Below are 18686 nucleotides of genomic sequence, written 5' to 3'. Positions count from 1 at the left end.
TTTTAAATTTGGGGGTTGAACAGAGAAGGCCTGGTTTTGGCTGCTGCCCAAACAGTTCATTGTGCAACTCAGTTGAAGGAGACTGCTCATATACAAAGAGCTTATTCTTGGCTTAGCTAGAATATAATTTTTGCCACTAAAATGACCAACCTAGGGACTTAGTGAATTAAAGTGATTCGTGGTCCTCCACAGCTGGGATTATTAACTGTATCAGTTAGGAGCACTAGCAAAATATATAGAAATGGGAACAACATGGAACAGTTAATTTTTAAATCACTGCCTCAGTGCAGTGCTAATATATGTTACCATCCCTGAGAATGAGCAAAAGGAAATTTGCATTTATTATCTTCTTTTTTTAACATTTTTTATGGCATGTTCAGTACTCTGCTCATCCTCTTGACTACTTCAGCAGTGTCTAATGTAAGTAGATATTTCAGGAGAAATCCATGCATGAATTTTTTTCATCACTCAAACTTCTCTTTAATACTTGAGGAAAATGGGATCAGGGGCATAGTAGGATCCCTCACCAAAGAACTGTGACACTCTCTAACCAAGCAGAAGCTCCTACTGCTGATTTTCCCCATCTTTATGGCCTGGTGTTAAGGCGCCATTGGACTGTGGCACTATTTGTTTTATTGAGTGAAAAACCCCTCCAAACAGAAGTAGAGTTGGCTGTATCATGGCATAACTTTGTCATTTAATTCCAGACTGTAGAACTGAACCATCTGCTTGAACAGGAACTGTAGTTCAGCTTTGTTTTTATCCTTTGAGTCTTGTAAAGCTGTGAGCATGGGGAATAAGGTGTTTTAGTTCTCTGCTGGTCACTTCAATGGGACAGAAAGGTCAGTAGGAAGGCTGCTGCTTTGCTTCCATGTGGGGTGAGTTAGAACAGGAAGAGAGAGGAAATCAGCTGTGTATTAATTATAGCTTCAAGCTTATTTGTCCAGCTTTTTACAAGTGAAAGGGAAAAGGAAAAAGAAACTTAATTCTTCAAAAGGAAAAGTATAATAGCAGTGAGACAAACATGAGTCAGTATTTATTTAATAATTACTGGAAATCAAAGAAAAGCAGGATTAAGAAATACAACAAGCCTGCAGACAGCAGAAGAATCCTGATGCTTAAGAGTGTGGCAATCATGTCTGTTTATGTTCTATGAGAAAATATTTTTGAATGATCTTTTAGTTGAACCTACCATAGCATGTGGTAGAAGCTTTTTCTTCTCTGGATTCAGATTAGGTACTTCAGGTCAAACTCTACTTTCTATGGAAAAGTAATTGAAGTTAAACTGGAGTGAAGAGTTTGGTGCTATTACAGACCACCCAGCTTCTGTTTATGGCAGAACTGTGGGTCAAAGGACTGATAGAGCAATAACGTACTTTTATCAACTGTGTGATTACAATTCAAATGCTCAGTAGCCAGTAATTGTGCATTTGTGTTTTGCACGATATGAAATGTACAAGCCAAACGTCTCTGACATAAACCCAGCTTATTTTGTGCCTAGCATCCATAACTGATGCAATTTAAACACTTCTCTGAGAGCATATTTAAGAAAATGGGAAACAGTAGACAAGTGTTACTGATGCAAGCCTGTTTCAAGAGATTCTTTGAACACAGTTATTGATAGGTTTTTCTTACATAACATATGCAAAACGTAATTGAAATTTAATTAAATGTCAGCATGACACCATTAAACAGCTAACATTTGCCATCTTCTAAGACAACTATTCTGAGCAGTAACTTGTAAATCAGGAATTTACTCACGCTTTTCTTGTCTTTTTTTTTTTTTTTTAATATTTTAGACAAATAAAGGCGACGCCCTTGCAAACCGTGTCCAGAACACATTGGGAAATTATGATGAGATGAAGGATCTGTTAACCAACCACTCCAACCAGAGCCACCTTGTAGGAATCCCAAAGAATTCTGTCCCACAGACACCCATTGACAAAAATGAACAGAACTTTTTCCCAGAACCGAGGAACAGGATGATCCCATCTCATCAGATCAGTGGCAACTCATCAACATCAATGCCTCCACCTTCTTCATTGTCATCTAATTCTACTTTGCTGCACAGCCACCAGAGCAGCAGGAAGTCGAGGACAGACTGGTCACGCAGTGGTCACAACTCCAGTGGGGCCCAGCCAAGCCAATCCAGTGGTCAGCAGAGTCGGACAAAGCACAGCTCTTCTCATGATCAGTCACAGGGCAGGTATGAAGATCTCTATAACTGCCAGAGTGAGCAGCATAAAAGTGGGGGAACTGAGGAAGCAAATGCTATGGCAACATCTTCACATTCAAGGAGGCACACTCATGCAAAGTCAGCACCTGGAGAACACACTTACAAAGAAAACAGTCATTCGAAGTCACCCACAGAGCTTGAGTTTGTAGGCCATGGTCCTGGATCTCCACTTCCTTCCACTTCTTTGTTAACTGCAAACAATGGTCTTTCAACTCAGAATTTTCCACCAGGACTTCACTGTAAAAACAGCATGGTCCAGCAAAAGCCTACAGCTTATGTCAGGCCTATGGATGGTCAGGACCAGGTACCCAATGACTCACCTGAACTGAAACCCCCAATAGAAATTGAGAGTGGATATGGAAATCAGTCCTTTGGAGCACTGCTGGAAGGAAAAGTGAACACACCTAGTTCGAAGAACAAAGTACCAAAGCTCAACATTCCTCCTGTTAGTGAAGTAAGTGGTTTAAAATATGTTCTCTCTAGTACTGCTTGAGTATTACATTCACTAACTATTTTTCTCTGGAAATATGCAGTTGCATTACAGGAATAAACAATACAGTGCATTCCTTTTTCTAAAATGTGCATGACTTCTTTCAGTGGTTTGTTGTGATAGTCCCAGTAGCAATATTTAATGTAGTTTTTAAAGCACATTTTGGAATACTAACATTTCTTGTTTATGATTAATATTAAAAGGCTGGATCTCTGTTGGGTGTAATATATGTGTACCAGCTACACTGGTTCTGGACAGGGAACTCTAATATCTCAGTTCATCTGCAATTTTCACTCTTGAGTTCTCAGCTAGTAGGTAGTTTGATAGACAGATTGCTGTTTTAAATTCTAAGGAAAAATGGCAGTGTTCAAATTTCAGTGGTGCTAAACAGTCCTGCCAGTAAGGAGTTTATTTGCAGAGTTTGCTAAATTCCTTTTTTTCTTTTTATTGGAATTAATATGACTTAAGTTGTGAATAATGCTTATGAAAATGTGTCCCATTGAAGCTTTTATGCATTTTGAAGAGCTCTTAATACTGGGATTCAGTCCCAGTCTCTGCAACCAACAGTTTAAGCTGTTGAATTTTGTATTGCTGGTCAGAACAGTAGTCCTGTGAGGAACATTTTAGCTGGTTCATATCCGTGTCCATTCCAAGCACAAATGTATAATAAGGATATGGATTGAACTATTTATACTCTGTGTATTTTTTCTCTTAGTCTGAGTTTCTCTAAGCCTGTAACCTTTGGAAGGTAGGTGTACAGTGTACATACAAGCAGAATTGCAAGATGGGTTTTTCATAGCTTTCTGTTTTCCCAAAAATATTTCCCTGCTTGGTAATATTTTTATCCTAGGAATGAGGAGTGATGCATTCTTAAACTGCTTTATACCAAAAGGTCAGCTTTTTCTATTGGAATAATTGTTTCAAGCCAATAATTTGTTTGACTATTTAAAAACTTGATGTTATTTATTAACATTCCAGGCAGCAACAAAGACTGATGTGTTTTGCAGTAGAGCTTGGAATAATTTTCTGGGAACTGCATCTGAAAACAGTAAAAGGCCTATTTATATCAAGTGGAAGCTGAGGGTTGCTTGCAGATGGTGTTTTATTAGAAAATGTATTTGTTAATAAACGTAGCTTTCTGCAAGATTACTTTACAGATGTTTCTGTTTATTTTTACCTTGGGTTAAAAATCTGCTGGTGTAGATGACTTCAGAGTCTGCTGCGATTTGTCACTAGCATTGTTTGGCAAGTAAATAATTGCATGCAAAGGAAATAATGATGTTGCAAAAGCAAATACTTTTTTTCGCTCTTGCCATCTATTAACGCTATGAGTCAATAGAAGCACTTTAAAATGCAGAATTAATGCAAATATTTTTGGAAATACATTGTACCTTTTGCAATTTGTGTCAACTACTAAGAATGCATTTTTAATTGCTTTACTTTTTGAGTGAAATCCTGGTACTGTGAAATCAATTGAGTTGTTGACAATGTTTTTTGGGTGCAGAATTTCACCCACATTCTTCTTGCACAGCTCTAGGAATCTCTGATATGAACTGCTGTTTTTGGAAGGATTCCTAGTTGCAAAGATGAAAAATTGCATTAGAATTTATTGCTATTTTAGTTTATGTCCTGCGTAGTGAAAAGTATAGGTGTATAATTAATTTCATGTTCAGATAAATGGTAAACTCTAGGCAATTTAGAAATGAAAGTAGATAATCTTAAAGCAGTCTGCATTTTGAGAGTGAATAGTAAGTTGAAGAGGGAAAGAAAACCCAAAGCTGTGACAAAATAACTTTCCTTTCTGAGACAGAACACAGGAGAATAGCCAGATGGATGGATCTTTTACAGGCAAATCTCCTCCTGAGTTTGGAGAGTTGGATTTTTTCGCCTGTGTCAGGACTGTGAACTTTGGCCCTCTGTGTTTTTCCACAGATGTGTATCCTGAATTTGATTTACCTTGCATTCAGCTATAAAACTCCTTCCAATCCAACATTATAGATAACTGGTTTAGTTTAAGCTTAATCAGAACTGACAGTGCACACCTGTGAAACCCATAACCTTTTCAGAATGACTGCAGAGAGTGGCTCTGTTGTAATCTTTATACAATTGATGTGGAGGCTTATGATCCTTTGGTGGTGCTTATCAATTTATGAACCTTCCCAAGCCACCTCAAGCCATAGTGATCTGCTTGAAACAATTTTGTTCCTACTCCATAGGTTTCCATCTTAACACTGTTCCAGGTGCTGGTGGTGATCTTCTTCAAGCTAGCAATAGGAGAATTGTTTTGTGGTATTTCTGCATAATTTGTTCTGTCGTTTTCCTGTATATCCGAGTCCATTTTTTCAAGTTCCTGAGTGTATGCAGATAGAATGTACACTGAAAGGTTTTTAGTGATTATCTCAAAGTTTTGCTTGTTCTTAAGATGAGGAATTCTGTAAAGAAATAAAATTCCTAGGTGATGGTCCTGCAATAATGGCATGCAGTGTTGGAAAAGAAAAAGACTGTTCTTGCTATCTTACAGAGAGAGAGGGGAGTAAGTAACCAAATATTTGAACAAGCAGATTTAAAAGAAGTGCTCAGACTGATGTGGAAATATGGTGTCATTTATCATGGCTTAATGGAATAAGATGTTGAGTGCCCTGGAAACGTTCTGCCATGTGTAAGGAAGTGATCAATTTTATAACATAATTTGTGTCACTTGAGGTGTTGCTCTAAGAATCTTTGCTCATTTGCTGGGCCCAATTCTGCCATCAGAGATGCCCATCCATCTTTCAGCTGCTCTGGAGCAGACAGCATTGTTAATGCCTCGCTGCTGGCGTGTCTCCGCCAGGCAAGAGATCGTGGGTCAGTGATTTCTGAGGTTGTGGAGATTCTCACTGAGTTCACACAGACTCACCAGGTGAGGTCAGGAGGTGGTTAGCAGCTCTTATACACCTGTGGACTAATCCTTGCCTCTGAGTGGGTGCTGCTGTGTGATTCACAGACCTTGGCTCACCCACACAGAGCTAGTTCAGTCCTGACTGCACCATGAGTGGCCATTTCTAGTAGAGAAATAGAAATAGCAGAGCCTCTGTAAACTTTTAGTCATGTCATAGAAGTGTTTCTTTGTGATTTTGTGACCTTACTGATTTCTTTTACCTTTTTGCTTTGTTTTTCATATCAGTATTGTTTTCTAAGGGTGAAGGTAAAACATTTTGTGGTTTGCCTTGAGCAAAACCCAGTGTAACCAGTTGTGCCCAGGCCTGGCAGCCCCTGAGGTTCAGGAGCTGTGGAGCAAATCTTCATGAACTGGGAAGCCATAGGACCATCATATGAGTTGGGGAGCATGCAGAAATACACCAGATCTTATGACATAGAATTGATAGCAATGGCTTTGGAGCTAAAACTGGGAGAGAAAAAGATAGAAAGCCTCAACCTGTAAACATTATTTCCTGTTCCTTTCCTATTAATTCCTGTCTCTTTAGTATGTATTTATGTCATACTTACATTGCAATACGTATATATTAATTTTGAGCTTGCATTTAACATCTGATAAATTATGGCAAGCTGGGAATATTGCAAAGAGCTTTTGTATTATGCAGAATTCCACCTACTTAAATCCTGTGATGGCAGATGATTGTTACTTACCACTCAAAGAGAGCTGCATAGTTAAATCCTATGCATTCCTTCAATAAAGTAGATGTTAGAGACCACAATAACAGCTGATCCTCTCTCTGCTGCTTTAAAATCCAGAATCTTGATACATCTATCTATATTTAAACCTCTAGGAATCAGATGCTTATAAATTATTTCAAATTGACTAACTCAGCAGGTGACAGCTGAAAGAAAGCCTGTACTTTTCAGTTTGGGTTCAAGCACAAATTACTGGGAGCACTGAGTAAAGCAGAGAGTTTTAAGGCCTGTGGGAACATCGGAAGCTGCATTCCTGGAAAACCTTCTGTCCAGTTCCCCAGAACAATGCATGGATTTCCAATAATGGTTTAGAGATGGGGAGTCAAGAGCAATTGAGATAATTTTTGATTCTCAAGGCAGTTTTTAAATCTCACTACAGAACTGGCTTCATGTTCTTGCAAAGTAGCAAATGCTCATGTACAAAATTTTCCCCAAAATACAAAGCTAGGAACAAATCCAAAAGGCCTACGACATCTATGTCACTTTCCACTTAAGGAATAAAAAATGGAGAACTTCTATTTTCACTTTACTTCTAGGAAAATATTTTGACGGGTTCAGTATACTGCAAAGTGATAAGCTTCTGTTACGTGTTTCAAATCATTCTGTTATTGCTGCATGTATTGATTTGCTTGGTGCTTTCTGAGCTAGCTATAAAAAAGGCTGTTCTCTTTCTGCATTAAAGAGCAAGAAAAATTGACAGGTAGATAACCATATTGATTGAACCTAAATAGTAAATGCAAGAGGCTTATATATGACTTATTAAACTCTCTATAGGAACCAAAGCCAGCATAATACTTTTTTTTTTTTTTAATTTAATAGAAAGTAGATGCCTTTAACCAGCCCCACCCCTTTTTGATATACATGCTACTCTAGTTGCCAGCATAGTACATTACCATAATTCTGGGCAAATCACTTTTTTCAAATGCCAGCTTTAGCTGTCCCCCTGACTTGGAGCTTGGAAGAGGAATGGACTGAATCACACATTAAGATGAAATCCCTTTGCTTGGTTCATATTTCAAAAGTCTGAGGCCAAAAACAAACCCAAAGAGCAGTATTTCTTGCAGTATTAGAGGTTACAGCCATATGTTTTTAATTTGTAAATACTGTGAGAAGTAATGTTCTTATGATACTTCTAAATGAAGACCATATGACACCACTCGACTGAAGACCTCTTATTGTGGCCTTTTGAAGGCTACTGTCCCATGGCCTGGACAATGGCTAGCAAAGCTGTTTTGCAGCAAGAGGATAGCTTGTCTACTTTAAATCAAACATAAATAAGCATATTTAGGGCCTGATTTTGAGCCACTGTGACCAGTGGGAAGTCTGCATTTCCAAACAGGGCACTTAAAGTCGCTTGAATAAATGTGGCTGAAAGAACTGACCATGTGTGTTTGGTTTGGGAAAAGAAGGGTTATGTTCCTGCTTTCACATTGTTCATTTGTTAGTGGTTTTTGTTTTGCAAGCTATTCCTAATTTTGTCTTGCTGTGAGGAAGAAAAAAAGTCTGAGTGGAGTTAGAGTTAACTCTGGGAAGAGTCAGACCTGTGGTGTCTTGAAGAGTGATTTTTTTTGTTTTTAAACCTTTTTAGAAATTCCCAGTACCAGAGTACTTGCTTGTCTCATTTGGTGTCTTATGAAATGTCACAAAGTAAAATGACCTCAAAGGCTTTAGGGAGAGCAGAAGAATAATTTGTTTGGCTTGAGCAAAGATGTGAAGGCATTATTCAAAGGCTGCAGGGGGACTGTAGGGTGTATTCACAATTTTGACAATAGATTTGGTGTATGACTATGGAACAATCACTTTTTTTAAAGGGAAATATCACAATCTGTGTAAAACCAGCATCAAGTGTCATGTTATCTCAGTGTTGACTGTTAGTGTACCTTTTGAATGATAACCAGGAGTTGGTAGACTTAATTTTTTAGCACCTTGTATCCAGCTATCTGGCATGCAAATGCATTAGGAAGGATGTTCTTGGATCTTAGTAGTCTGCTTAGTTGTCATCTAACAAGGGCATTCTTTTAGGACCAGCCTAGCAGGTGGAACAAAGGTGGAGCCTTTGCACTGTTTTTTAATACTCTTCTGGAACATAACCGGCTTTAATAAAAATATTCTCTCTGAACAGTGAAATAAACGATGCTCGTGTAAGAAAATATGGGGAAATGCCATTTTCATGTATGTGAATGTTTTATGGTGTGTGTTTTCACTCTGGGCTGTGATCAGTCCTCAAGTGAATAGCATGCTTGCTTCTTTCTGAGAACAGGATGGGCAGATATTCAGGTATCAGCATCTGGCCATTTTTAAACTTTACCCCCAGCTATGTTAAATTTTATTTTAGCTGATGCAACCTCTAAAGTAAAACACAGCTAGTTTGAGAAAACTATTCACTGCTCATTCCTGTCGTAACTTTCAGATTTTTTTTCCACAACCCTTATTCTTTGTAGAGAAACTAAGATTTTAAATAGTCTGAGAGCACAGAATTCACAAGTTTTTTTAAGAGCAGGCAGGAGAGTATGCACACATTTCTGCATGGGCAGTGACAGCTGTTGTGAATCATCACTGGGTCTGAACCTGGGGCTTCTCTGGACAGCCTCTGCTTCTTAAACAACAGCAGCAACTCTCTCTACAAGCTATAATTTTGAAATTCTCAGTGCCACTCATTTAGTGGCATCTAACACACACCTGTTAAATATGTAAAAAGATGCATAAAGATAATCAGTGGGTATAAATGCAGATTTGGAGAAGAAAGGTTTAATCCTGATGAAAACAGTAGCCAAGTAGAAAATTAGACTGTTGTATCTAGTAGGTGTAGATCAGTAAGGAACAACTGGAATGCTCCTTGCAAATGCCAGGACAGCTGAATGGTGCAGAATGTGATTGGGTATTGTAGACAGAGTAGGAAATCAAACATAAAACACTTCAGATGTTACATGAGCAGCTGAGACAGAAATACAGCTAGCGAAAGGTAAAGGAGAAGGGACAGCACCATTTATTAGAAGCTGAATGAAGATTTACAGAGAATATTGCAACAAGTAAAATAAGACCTAGGGAAAGAATCGGAAGAAAAGGTTACTCAGACAACAGAGGTGAGTAGGACATGGAGGAGATGCAGGTGTGATGTGAATGTACAGTGCGCTCTGCTTGGGCTCTCAGTAGGAACATGCTGACCATAGGGCAGTGCATGGACAGTGGCTGTAAGCACAGTGAAATTGGACTTGCCGTATGGGAAAGAGCAACTGCAGGACTCAGGTGTGGTCACCTTTCTGATGGAGATCATAAGAACAGAAGTGCTTAACTGCTCTTAAGCTGATCAGACTCCATCTCATGAAAAGCTGGATTGATACTCAGGTCACTGACCCCTCTCCTGCTCTGTCTCCTGCATTCTCACAGGTGTGAGGTGCTTACTCACATGCACACCTCAGGCTGTTTTCTGTCCTTAAGTTTGCTGACTTGCAGAAGTACACTCAGATTTTAAACCACTGCAGCAACACAACATCAATCATATGTATAACATACTTTCAAAATGTGAAAGTCAGAGGAGGTCTTACACAAGCATTTCTGGTGTTATGGCCAGAGCCACCCCACTATTAGCTGTAGTCTCTGCTTCAAGTATGGAAAAGCATTTAGGAGCTGCAAGTGAAAACATCATATGGGAATACTTTAATAAAAAAAACCACAGTGAAAGAAAGTTGAACATATAACTTGGCAATGCTCCATGAACTGCAGATATAGGTTAAAGTTATTTAGTTGGCAGGCAATTGCTGGTGTATTAGCAGTGTTGGGGAAAAAAATCTAATTTCTGTATTTTGGCTTATGCAGTAAAGAAATTCCTCCCACATAAATATGTTCATTTCACCTTCTGGGAAGTAAAGAAAGGAAACTGTAGCTGCAGTCTGTTATTTAATCTTCCTGAAATTAGCATTTGGTGCTCAGGAAGATTGAAAGATTTAATGCCAATGCCTTCCTCAAAAGAAAGAAATGACACACCACATATGCTTTAGCACTGGTTAGACTGTTAAATGGAATTAATCAAAATCCATGTTAAAATATTTCCATGTGTTAATTAGCAACAGTTTGGAACATTAAAATACATATTGGCTTGGGAATAAATTAGTGAAGAAATATCAGATTGAGTTTGTGGGTTTTTAACTGCAGCATAATATACTGTGTGTTTTAGAAAGGTAAATGTAAATACATTCCTCTGAAATGCTGTGGCAATGTGCATTTAAAAATTGGGCAATAAACCAATCTAAAACAGGCTTTTGTTATGGCAGAGTGATACCATTTCCCATTTTAAAAGAAACATTGGATTTTTCCCTCATATAATAAAGCAAGAGAAAAGCAGTGTAAAAATTCTAAGAGTTTCATCTCGGTCCAAAGGAAGTTTTTAAAGCTCTCCTTTGAAAATCAGTGTGATGTAGAACTTCCAACACCAGGTCTGCTGTTGTGAGTAGAGGAATTCACTTCTGCCTTTCTCTTCCCGCTGGATCATTGCAAAGTTTGTTTTCCATTCTCTTATACTGAATTTTATGAGCAACAGAATAGCATAAATTTAGGTAAGCATGTAAATGGAACAAATGGTATCCATACTATTAAATTAATACACACAAAGCAGGTAGAGATACCTGTGGTAGCATTATGGATACCAAACTCCTCACTGAGGGTTAAGAGGCCATGGTTGGCCCTCAGAGTATCCATTTCCCTTCCTAGGGAGGGAATGACTGTTCTTTTTCATGACAGAAGAGCATATAGAAACCACCTCCAAGAAGTTTCTTGGAGTTGCATTTTAGCTTTGATCACCCACAATCACATTAGGGGGATAATTTTATGTACGTTCAGGAAAGTTAAAAAAGGTAGGCGGTGATTTTCATGTTTTCAATGGGTGCTGCTCAAGTAGCTTTTTGTCCTGTAACATTGAGCTTAAGAAAAAGGTTTTGAGAGCTGAGGGAGGAAGAGGCAAGATAACTATAGATTCAGTCATTTTCCAGGCTAATGAGCCTGGAAGTTTTGCTTGGATTCACAAAGATCTCTGAGAGAAGTCAGTGATCATAGGTCTAAGCCTCAATCCCCATTAATACTGACAATTAATACTTCCAGTCTAAACATATTTCAGTTGATACATGCTACTTTCCCTTTGCACATGTCCTCAGAATAATTTCCCATTGTTATATCCCTCAGATGTAAACTCATTGGGTTATATTTCACTGGACTGCAAGCTGTGATGCTTAAATCCACAAGACAAGCTGGTAATTACTTCTGCTGTTTGAAAATACTCAGGCATCCATTTACATCTGCCAGTATTTTAAATATAAACATTGAGATAATTCTTTCTTAATTATGTCAAAATACTAATATATGCTTTGTAAACTTAGAAAATTGTAAGAATCCTCAGGTGGCTTGTGGGAGTCAAGATTTGGATTTTGTCACTTAGAGTTCATCCTTCCTTCACATCTTGGTCAGTAACCTTAACTCAGTTTAATCCTTTTTGATGTCAAGAAACCCTAACTTTCATGTTATCAGAAAACCTGGAATTTCCCCCCAAAATATAACTGGTACTAGCATATGCTACTTACACTTGAACATGGTTAATTTTGAACCTCTCTTTGCATCCAGGAGTAGCTTTCTTAAGTGGTTTCCTTGTGAAGAAAAACTTCACAGTTTATTTTGCATTGGAATAGAGAGAGATTGTAACAACTTTTCTTCCTGCCAACACATGCAGTTACACATTGACATGAAATATGGCATAAATTTAGCTAGGGAAATACTAAGAAGGGTACTTTTTATTCCAAACAATTATCCTAGCAACCACATCATTCGTTCCACAATCCCGTGATCACAAAGGTCACCGTTTAACACGGGTTTATGGCGAGCACCACGCACTGTGGTGTCATGGACCACAAATGGTTTGCAGATCCAGAGTTTGGAAATGAGGGATTTCGAGCTTTGCCAGTATTTCTGAGAGCAAAACTTGACCATTAAAGTTTCCTGAGGTCTGTGGAGTGACTAAAAGTCAATAAGGGGATAAGCATTGCCTGTGCCAATGGTTGGTATTTTGTCATTGTCATAAGTTATTTCTACCAGATAGAAAGTGACTGGGCAGAGTGGAGTGGAGGTAGGGCTGCATTCACCAAGTTTCTGCATACTGAATATAAAGAAGTACATTTAAATCTCACTAATTTTTTTTACCTACAAGTGCTATTGCTTTTTCTCCTCCATGTAGAGATGAACTGGTTCTTGCCAGTTCCTTGACACATAAAATGCCCAGTTCACTGAGCTAAAGTCTCACCAGACTGAGAAGCAGACACCTTTCTGTGGGGGTGTTGAGGTGATGGTAAAATATAGCCAGTCCAGACCTGTCCTGCCCTTTTGTGATAGTATTGCTGTGGGTAATCCAAATAATTCCATAAGAGGACTAAGGTTTTCTGATTTTGATTAGAAGAAGAATAATTGGGCCATAAATGATCATTCTGAATTAAACTTATTTAGGACTGAAAATAAGAGTAGGATGTAGAGAATTATTGATGTTCAGAGGAGAAGAAAAATTAAAATTTGCAAATGCTCTTTTTGTAAACATGTTTTATTAAGATGTAACTGCACCTGCATTTCATCAAGAAAATTGTTTGCTACAGTTTTTAATATACTTTGATATATTGAATATATTTGATTTATTTCGATAATAATAGAGGTTTTTTTCTGCTTTTATTAGAATTCTGCATGCTATAAGTTCCTAGTCCCAAGTATCAGATTTTGTGAGAGATGTCCTATTTACTTGTAATTTTCATCCCCCTTTTTCAGAGCCGGTGTTTTAGCTGTAATGAAGACTTCAGATAAGCAACCAGATTTCAGATGCTAAATGATTTAACTAAATCAGGAATATCATATTGCTATTGACTTTGCTTAGTTGCAAGAGCCAGGTGCTAGAAAGAAAAATACTGCCTTTCGGTTAGCATTTTACCTTTTCTGAGGAGCACACTTTGGAAAGAAATCTGAGCTTCCCCAGTTGCTGTTTTTTGGTTGATTGAGGTGTAGTCTCTGAATATGTGAAATAAAGTTTTTTAGGTCAAAGGAAAACAAGAGAAGATCTGTAGGGATGCCAGTAACACACTCCAGATGCTCTCTGGTGCTCAGGAGAAGTCACACTTATGCTTCACAGCCCCTTCTCTCTCCTCCTTGCCCCCAGGACACACACCCCGTGTTCTCTGGCACTGACTCTCTCTGCAGGTTGACTTCAGCTGTGCTGCACTTCTTACTAATAAGATGCAGCTTCATTCTCTGGCCCTGGGACAGGTAGTGAGTGACCTGGGATGAATTATCTGTCCCAGTAGCAGAGAAAGGGCACCTGACTTCTATAGCTTCCTTGTAAGAACCATGAACACCTGTATCGGCAGGTGGCAGGAATGGAGAAGACCCTGCCTTCTCCTCACCATGGGCTGCACTTTCCAGCTCTTTGAGAAGGGAAAACTTCTCCAAGTGCTAGAGGCAGCTTTCATGACTAAGCACCTTAAAAGGGAACTGATCTTTACAGGCAAGCATGGAAGATTTTCCATAACAGATCTTGGATAGGGTTTCAGAAATGAGTGCTCAGAACAATTCTCCATGTACTTGGTTGCCCTGGTTATTTTAGTTTCTAGAGCAAGGCAGATGGCAGATCATTGAAGGACAGAAGGGAACAGAGGCATGAACAGAAAGAGGGATTTGCCCTTTCATTAACCACAAGAGATATGTTTGTTCAAGAACAAATACATAGGAAATACTGCTCCCAGGTGAACCACTGCAAGGATTTTCTTTTAACGAAGCCAAGCTGAGTAGGGATCCTGGCTGTGGGAAGGTCTTGTATTTCATTTGTGCTCCTATTAGCTAACATGGGGCACTGCATGGTGAGCAGGGAGGTGAATATGGGCACCTTTTGTTTCTTCAAAGTACCAGAAGTAAAAATCAGAAGTAAAATTGACTCTTTCACTTTATTAACTTGAGCTTTTGTGGACTTTAGAGATGATTATTTTTCTGGCAGTGATTTTACCAATTTGCGTTCTCTATGTGCATATGCACAAATCCAAAATTGTAGATAAGCAGTACGTAGGTGAGCACTTGGATCTACACCCCCACTTAGAGAGGCTGGAAAGGCTTTTCCTGGTACACTGCTGTGTTTTCACAATAGATCACACATAATAGAAGTGGGAAGGAATTACACATTTTCTTGCCATGTCTCCTGTGACATGGAGCTACATGGAGCTCCTCACTGCATCTGGTTTCTGGTTTTGGCCTTGAATAGTCATAGGTCCTAACAATTGTAATTTCTGGTCCTTCCACCAAAAATTAGACCCAAGGGAATCAGTTTCCGGTTGAATATTTTCTGTTCTGTTCTATGCTTAAATTTACTGACAGTGCTTGTCTGTCTCTTACTGAGTGGGATCATACAATTATTTCTCAAATTCTTCTTTGTTCCCACAACTACTTTCCTACTTAATCTCTTTCCAAACAAAGCAAGATCTTCGTTGCCCACAATGTTGATGTCCCATGACTCTTGGGACTTCCCTTTCCCCTGTTTCCCTCTTATATACCATCAGATGCAGGTTGCAAATAGCTGTGGTGTTGTGACAGCAGCACAACATGTACTCTGTAGTCATAGACAAGTCTGAACATTTTGAGTGCTTTGTAACTGAGAAGCAATCCAATATCTTCTGTTAGGGAGCTTTGAGTGAACAAGCTGCTCTTAAACCTTGAGGTGATTATAATACATGTGTATGAGGTGTCGAGCCAAAGCTTCTGTATTTATGTACATGAGAGAAGGTATTCCGATGTGTTCTCCCACCATTTTTTGTGTATTTTTACAGTGGTGAAGGCTGGACATTGCATAGGGATTATTGTAATCCTACATCCTTGTAGCAAAGTCTCACCTTGGATTGAATGTCACATTGGGCAAAGAACATAGCAGATACTTTGGAATAGTTTTCTTTCATGAATGATTGCCTTCTCTCTGCTCTGAGGAAGGTGGGGGGAAAAAAAGCCACAGGACTGCGTTTACCACAGCTTTGTGCTTGAGCTAATAAACTGTGCTGAGAGCCTCAGCTCAGGCTTACAGTTTATTTTTTCCAGCCTGAAACACAGATTGAGATAACTCAGGTCTGCCCACAATAGACAGCACAGATATTCCTTGAAAGGGTTCCAAAAGTTTTAAGGCCTAGATAGCTGTGGCAAGAGTTTGTGTATATAAAAATATGTGCCATATAGGTTGTGTATAAATGCACTTGAAAATTAAGCAAAATATGCACACAAGTCTATCAAGATTTTGTGGGAAATAAAGTTAAATTGCAGAATTCATTTGAAAATACAAAAACCCAACCTACAACAACAACCAAAAAAAGAAAACAACCCACATGCAGAAACAATGAAAGCCACCAGTGTAATTTTGCGTGTGGCTGTTATGCAAGGCTCCACAGGGATTACCTTTGACACTGGGCTCTCCAGCTTGCAGCATCTTGCATAACACACTTGCACAACAAGCAGCACTTCACAGCAGCAGGTTTAGAGCCAGGGCAGTGCTCACTGCCCCTGACATTGGCTGCAGTGTTCTGTCAGAATGCTCTGAGTTATTTCAAAACTAAGGGTAGAAAATGGAGGAAAGGAGACTTAGGGAAAAAGGAGAAAAATACTCCACTACACATCAGTCTTGCACAAGTAAAAGAGATATACATAATTTTTTTCAAAATCTGGTGTCTAAGTTTTTGTTTTACCAAAAAGGAATAATCAATACATTTTCTCCAGGACGATCCATTTTTTTTTCCTGCCAAAGTCAGTATAATTTTTATTTTTGGCTTCATGGAAGGAATTTTTAGAAACAACTTTTAGCCCTTTAGAATTAAGCTTAATAGATCAAAAGTGTTCTTCATTTTCCCCCCCGTCATACCTAAGGTTAATAGATCAAAAGTGTTCTCCATTTCCCTCCTCTCATACATCTATACCTTCTCCATATTATGCCAAACAGTGAGACCCAGAAATGGACCTACCCTTCTGCAGAGATATTATTTGTAAGGACTGAATTCCAAACCCACAGCTGCTTATAGAAAACTTGTCATTGAGTTCAGTAAGACCTGTAAAAATAAAGTCAGAAAGGACCATTCTAAAATTAGCAGATACAAGTGATGACTGCATTACAGAGTGGACTGGTATCCTTTTATGTAGCACTTCAAAACACAATTTCCACTGAAACAAGCTTTTGGGAAAATAAATGGAGAAGTTTCCAAATGCTATCGCTGTTTCAGTATTCATACATAATAAACCAGGCTTCTGTAAATAACTCATTTTATCTGTCAAACATTGTAGGCACATATGCCACATTTACTGTCACTGGGGTCGTAAATAAACAATGTATCTGTCTACACATTACTTATGTGTGGAGGAAGTGAACAAGTACACATGAAGAACAGTGTGGAACGTATTTTAATTGTGTAATAAATAGTTGGTGTTGCTATTGTTAATTATTTTAATTACATCTGAACTTCAAAATACAGTTCATAATTTAATGCAGGATGCAAAAGGATAATAAACAAAAAATTAAGTACGTATTTCTTAAATGCATATCTACATCCACTCACTCAAGTACACTTTGGACTTGGGACATTTTGTCTCTCTATTCTGAACAGAGCAACAGAAAACAATGCCCTCAAACTGCAGAAGCAGCCCTTGGATCCAGGCAGTAACTGATGCTCTAATGATGCTTGACTTTGTAATCGGAATCTCCTTGAAAGGACATTTGCAGGTTTTCAATCCCATCATAATCAGTGGTATTCTCTGTGTACACCCATATAGAATTTACAATTGGTTTTAGAGTGTAGGCCCTGACTCTGGGTTACTGTGTATCCATGGCCAGACCTGTCACTCTCCTTTCTGACAGTCTGTTTGCATCATTTCTGGTTAAGTTTGTGCTGTGCCACTTGTTTGTGATCGCATTTAGGCACCAGAGATAGCTGGAGACTTCTAATGGGAAGCCAAAATATCAGGAGTCTGCCTTTGCCCACAGGACCATCTTGGTGGTTAAGATACATTCTGCATACTTTTGTTTTCTGTAGGCAGCATTGTCACTTAAAAGACCAATTTCTGAGCCTATCTTAGAATAATTTGTTTCTTGATATATGCTGGAAAATGGGCAAATCCAAACCCAAAACCCAGATTCCCTTTAGCCCCTTCCAAATGCATTGTACTTTTGTTAGGGAAAAAAATAATCAACCAATTAGGTATGGATAGTGGTAACAGGCTTGATTTATGATAGAGTAAAAGTAAGTTAAGCTCTGTCTGAGCTAAAGTGATAGTAGAGCTTGTATTTATATTGTTAGATCATATTTTCATTATTAATTATAGAATTATTATTCTCTAATGTCTGTACTAACCACTAGTACTGCAAGAGAGACAATGTTATAAAACAAACCAAAAGCCTTTATTAATTCTGTTGATTGGCTAAAATACACCTTTTATATTAATAGTCTTTTACCTAAACTAATGAGCCAGAGTATTAAGATTTAAGACATTAGTGCTATTAATGTAACAGCTAACGATGATAAAATTCAGCCCTTAGGTATTTCCATGGATCTCTTGCTAACTTATGAATGAGCAGAGCTTGACCCTACTTGTTTTGCTGAAACACCAAAACAGCACAATAAAGGACTAAGGTAGATTTAATCCTGGGATGGTGAAGTCACAAGGCAGCTGCGTGTTTGAAAATAAATGTATTTATTTCTGTTTGACACTCATATAGCAAGAATCTATTGTATGCATCTGTGTTGTTTTCCTTTGACATTGTTAAATATCTGATAAGTTGTTTTCTGGCACACCTGATGTTGTGAGTGGAGTGCTAGAAAGCACACACATATGATCTATAAGGATCTGGATTATAACAGCACTGCAATGAGAAGAATTCCAGTGCAGCCACCTCTTGTTAACAGCCCTTCCATAAGTGCTTAAGTTCAAATTAACTGTTCTGAAATCCAAATTAGAGTCAAATCTGATGTGAGCCAATTTACTCTGCACAACAATCACAGGCAATGAAAAATGTTCTGCTAGATTGCTGTTTAAATCGGATCACTATAGCTCCCTCGGTGGGAAAGGAGTGCAGAATAACAATGGCCAGCAGCTAAATGTAATTTAATTATTGGGTTTACATATTGGTTAGTTCTTGCATTGTTTAAAAAGAAACATTTTCCAGCCAGGTGTACAATGCCTGGCCAGTGTTAGAAATCATTATAAAAAGCTGGAAGAATAATAGACTGGTGATCTAACACATTTAAATTAAGCAAG

At 38.4% G+C, this 18686-nt stretch overlaps 1 protein-coding gene across 6 annotated transcripts in view; it reads left to right on the top strand.

Annotated features, from left to right (window-relative positions):
* Nucleotides 1-18686, top strand: part of AFF2 (ALF transcription elongation factor 2) — a 350681-nt gene that overhangs the window by 115263 nt on the left and 216732 nt on the right. For all 6 annotated transcript variants that reach the window (XM_068204990.1, XM_068204985.1, XM_068204986.1 and 3 more), the window contains exon 3: nucleotides 1800-2690. In XM_068204990.1, the coding sequence (XP_068061091.1) occupies nucleotides 1860-2690 (831 nt within the window). In that variant the 5' untranslated portion in view covers nucleotides 1800-1859. The remainder of the gene's footprint in view (nucleotides 1-1799; nucleotides 2691-18686) is intronic.

Source organism: Anomalospiza imberbis, chromosome 14 (genome assembly GCF_031753505.1).
Source record: "Anomalospiza imberbis isolate Cuckoo-Finch-1a 21T00152 chromosome 14, ASM3175350v1, whole genome shotgun sequence".
Taxonomy (NCBI): Eukaryota; Metazoa; Chordata; class Aves; order Passeriformes; family Viduidae; genus Anomalospiza; species Anomalospiza imberbis.
The sequence above is the reverse complement of the archived record's forward strand: the minus strand, read 5'-3'. Positions and strand labels throughout refer to the sequence as shown.